General features: G+C 53.4%; 1 protein-coding gene across 1 annotated transcript in view; it reads right to left on the minus strand.

Moving 5' to 3' along the window:
• Sesn2 (sestrin 2) overlaps positions 1-2518 on the minus strand; it is a 17318-nt gene extending 14800 nt beyond the window's left edge. Inside the window, exon 1 of the mRNA XM_021199943.1 lies at positions 2083-2518. Within this exon, the coding sequence (XP_021055602.1) occupies positions 2083-2172 (90 nt within the window). The 5' untranslated portion in view covers positions 2173-2518. The remainder of the gene's footprint in view (positions 1-2082) is intronic.
• Positions 2519-3795: the final 1277 nt, after the last annotated feature.

Below are 3795 nucleotides of genomic sequence, written 5' to 3' on the forward strand. Positions count from 1 at the left end.
AAAAAAAAAAAAAAAAGAAAAAGAAAACATACTGCCCACGACATGAGTCAGACCCTTGGAACTTTCTGGAGACAGGCAGATCTGAAGGCCTGGACACTCTAAAATAACATCTGAAACAATTGCGGGGACTACCCATCTGGCCCTCGAGCCTTGGGCACTAGAGTCTGGACGATGCCCCCATCTTCTCAGGATCCCACTTAAAGCAGACAGACATCTTTTCTTGAGGAGTAGAAGATGTAGAGGGAAAAAAAATGTTGCAAACATTATCAGCTTTTCCCAATACTGCAAAGTGACTTTCTTAAGTCCAGTGTGTCAGAGGACACCTGTAACACTCAGGAGGCTGAGGCAGATAGTCATAAGGTCAAGGCCAGCCTGTACGGCAGAGTGAGACCCTGACTCAAAGAGGATGGGGCTTCCTCGAAGGCATCTACCCAAGATCTACGCAGACCACCTGAGTTTTTCTTCCTACAGACACAGTAGGCAGAGAGCTGTGCTGGCTCTCCTCCTCCCAGAGTAGAGAATAGACTCAGGAAGTCCCTTGAGAGGCACTGGGGGTGGGGAGAGATGTCAGCTAAAGTCAGTCTTCCAGAAGCTAGCATTTTAAATACAAGGACAGCCCCCCCCCCGCAGTAAATATGTCCCAGGCACTCTTCGTCATGCATTTGCTTGTATTTTAAGTTAATTTGTCCAACAACCTCTTAGAGATACTATCAAAATACCCGGTAAGAGACTGCAATCAAAAGAGATCGCTCAGTTGAGATAACCCAGTGAGAAAGTGGAGGATAGGACTGGAATCCAGCCCTCACCTCCCCCAGTGCTCGGGTGCCCTTACTAACAGAAACAACATTGTTCACACGGCAGACAAAAGTTACCAGCAAAGAAGCAGAGGCGAGGTGTCCTTTCTGCATACAGATCCCTAAACCATATGAAGAAGCGACAGACCGATGGCTGCCTCGAACACCCCCCCACCCCACCCCCGAAATGACATTTCCTCAGACATGGGCTGGTTTTAAGATCATACACCTTAGGACTACCACTCTACCCATTTCCAGCCCCGGCCATAGACCTTCCACACTGCTCTAGGCTTAGAAAATCAAAATGGAACAGTATTTTCTGCAGTGCCAAGCATTCTCCAAAATCCCAGTCACACACAGGCCCGAGAACGAGGGCTAGGTGAAAAGCAGCCTCTCTCTCTCTGCCCCTTTCGGGCCTCAATGTTCTCATTCTGTAAAATGGGGTTAAAGTACGGTGTATATTTGCTGTCTTTGTCAGACAAAACCTATATCCTGGCATCTAGTAGGTGCTCCATACACGATACACTCACTGTCCACTATCGAGACTGCTGGGAGAGAGATGGGGGGTTTATACTGGCATTGTACCTTGTCTCCCTGTGAAGTCCCTCTACGCTCTGAGGAGACAGCAAAACAAACTTTGAGGACCCCAGAACAATTTAATAGGAAGCAGCCTATCGGGAGCAAGGGTTATCCGCTTTCTCCCCCAGCTCTCTCAGGCTGCTGCCGCTGAGGATCAGGCCGTCAGCCAGACCCATAAAGCACTCGGACCAGTTTCCAGATCGGGGGCGCAGGTAAGGACTGAGAAAGGGGATCGACCTTCGCTGGTCAGTCCCAGGTGGTTTACTCCCTTCGCTGCGCGACAGGACCAGAAACCGATCCTAGAAAGAGCTCCCGGCCCGCCTGCCCCCACCGAGAGGAAGGGAATCTGCGGAAGGGGGCGGGGAGGAGGAGTGGTCGGGGCTCTCCGGCCGGGATTTGCCTGGACTTGAAGACGCTCGCTCTACCAGAGAACAAACCCAAAGAGCCACCAGAAGGCGTCCCCTCTCACTGGAGCCAGGAGTCCGAAGGAGCCAGGGAGGGCTTCGCAGACCCCTCCCTCCCGGGGGGGGAAGAGCGAGGGCAGTGGGGAGAGGGAGGGAGGGAGAGTCGAGGCTGCAGTTGATGCAACCCTAGCCCTAGCTTACGTGCTCTCAGACCCTAAGCCCGGGGGGCGCACCAGACTTAGCCAGGGTTAGCTCGAAGCTCGGCCGTGGCTGGAGGAGAGCGGGTTCGCCCGGCTGTTGCTTACCTCTCGGGTCTCGGGGCCAGCCACACCGCCCCTGGTGAACGGCAGGTAGTCCTTGATCTCGGAATGGCACTCGGAGTCCGCTACGATCATGGTGTACGCCAGGACCCGGCCGCGGCTCGTCCGCGCCTGGGACACCCGAGGGGGTCTAGATCGGGCGTGCACAGGAGGCCGGGACTAGGGGTCGCCGGGGTAGCTCGAGATCTCCGGGCTGTCTCGGGATTAGGAGAACCGGCGCTACGGCGATAGACACTCCTTTCAGCCCAGCTTGGAGAACTGCGGCCGGCCTCGGAGGCCTGAGATTGGCCGCGGCGCAGAGGTTTTTCACGGCCCGAAGTGCCTCGGAAGTCCGCAGTGGCCAGCGCTGCTCGGGAAGCCGGCGCTCCTCACCATCCCCACCACGGAACTGCCAGCGCTCGCCGGGCTCTGTCAGCCCGCTGCGGTCCCTGGGGGAGGGCGGGGACACAAAAGTCCCACGGCACAGCCAATCAGATGCCTGTTTCCCGGGGAGGCGGAGCCAACACCCCCCTCCGGTGCCAACCGTCCCTCCAATCAGCATCGACGAGCGCCTGGGAACTCTGGGAGCTGTAGTTGGCCTCGCACAGATGCTGCAAACTTTTGCAAGAAGGCGTTAGTCAGGTCTCTGGCAACACCAGATGAGAGTGACAGCCCAGGGAGTCATTAGGGCTGCGTGATGAAACGGGACTTCACGGGGCTGGGCCAGACAGCCAGGTGTGAAATCCCTTCTGAGTAAGTTCTTCAGCTTTCCAGTTCCTGGAGGGACTGGTTAGGGCTGCAGAGAGTTCTAACCACACACATCCAGTTGTTCTAATTATAGATCAAAACCCGCAAATTTGAAGCCAAGAGTCACCACCCTGTCCCCTCAGGCCCTGAGGGATCTGCACCTTCAGAAACACTAAACCAAGGAAATCACCTTATTTGTGGAGTCTCTGGAAAAGCCCTCACTGAAATACCCTTGACAATCTCAAATTTAATCTCAATCCTCTTTGCTACAATTTTCCCCTCTTCTGTTCTGCCTTGGATGCCTTCGCGCCGCCTTCCACCCTCCAGGCGCTCCTGGAAACTGTGTAACTTAGGTGTTTGGCTTGATCTATTTCTCACTTCTCCCTCTGGCCACTCCTCTCTGACTCCTCTTTTTCCATCCACTCCCTAAACGTGGGTGCTCTCCTAGTTTCTGTTTTTAGCCCTCTTTTTCTCTAGACACTCGCTCTCATATTTCCCGACACGCACCTCTTCCATCCAGACCTCGGCATTTTACCCTTGATTCACCCATTCACTTCTAGTCATCTCCTTCACGGTTTTTCTTCAGGCCTCTCCCTTTTAAAGTTTCAAGTTTCTCTTTATTCTGGTTAAAGAGTCCTAGGCAGAGCTGGAGCTGACTAATCGTCTCAGTTGCTGCCTGAAATAGTCTTGAGTTTAGGCTTATCATACAAAGATGATCTTCTGACCTGGTCTAATGCCTTCTGTAAGGGAGGGAGTTCACCGACTCGCTACCGAGAGCCCTAAATTCAGGCTGGACCTTTCTCTGTGTGCTTTAATACTTTCCATACTGTAACTTCTTTTTTCTTTTCTTTCTCTCTCTCTCTCTCTTTTTTTTTTTTTTTTTTTGGTTTTTCGAGACAGGGTTTCTCTGTATAGCCCTGGCCGTCCTGTAGACCAGGCTGGCCTCGAACTCAGAAATCCACCTGCCTCTGC

This window comes from Mus pahari, chromosome 6 (assembly GCF_900095145.1).
Source record: "Mus pahari chromosome 6, PAHARI_EIJ_v1.1, whole genome shotgun sequence".
Taxonomy (NCBI): Eukaryota; Metazoa; Chordata; class Mammalia; order Rodentia; family Muridae; genus Mus; species Mus pahari.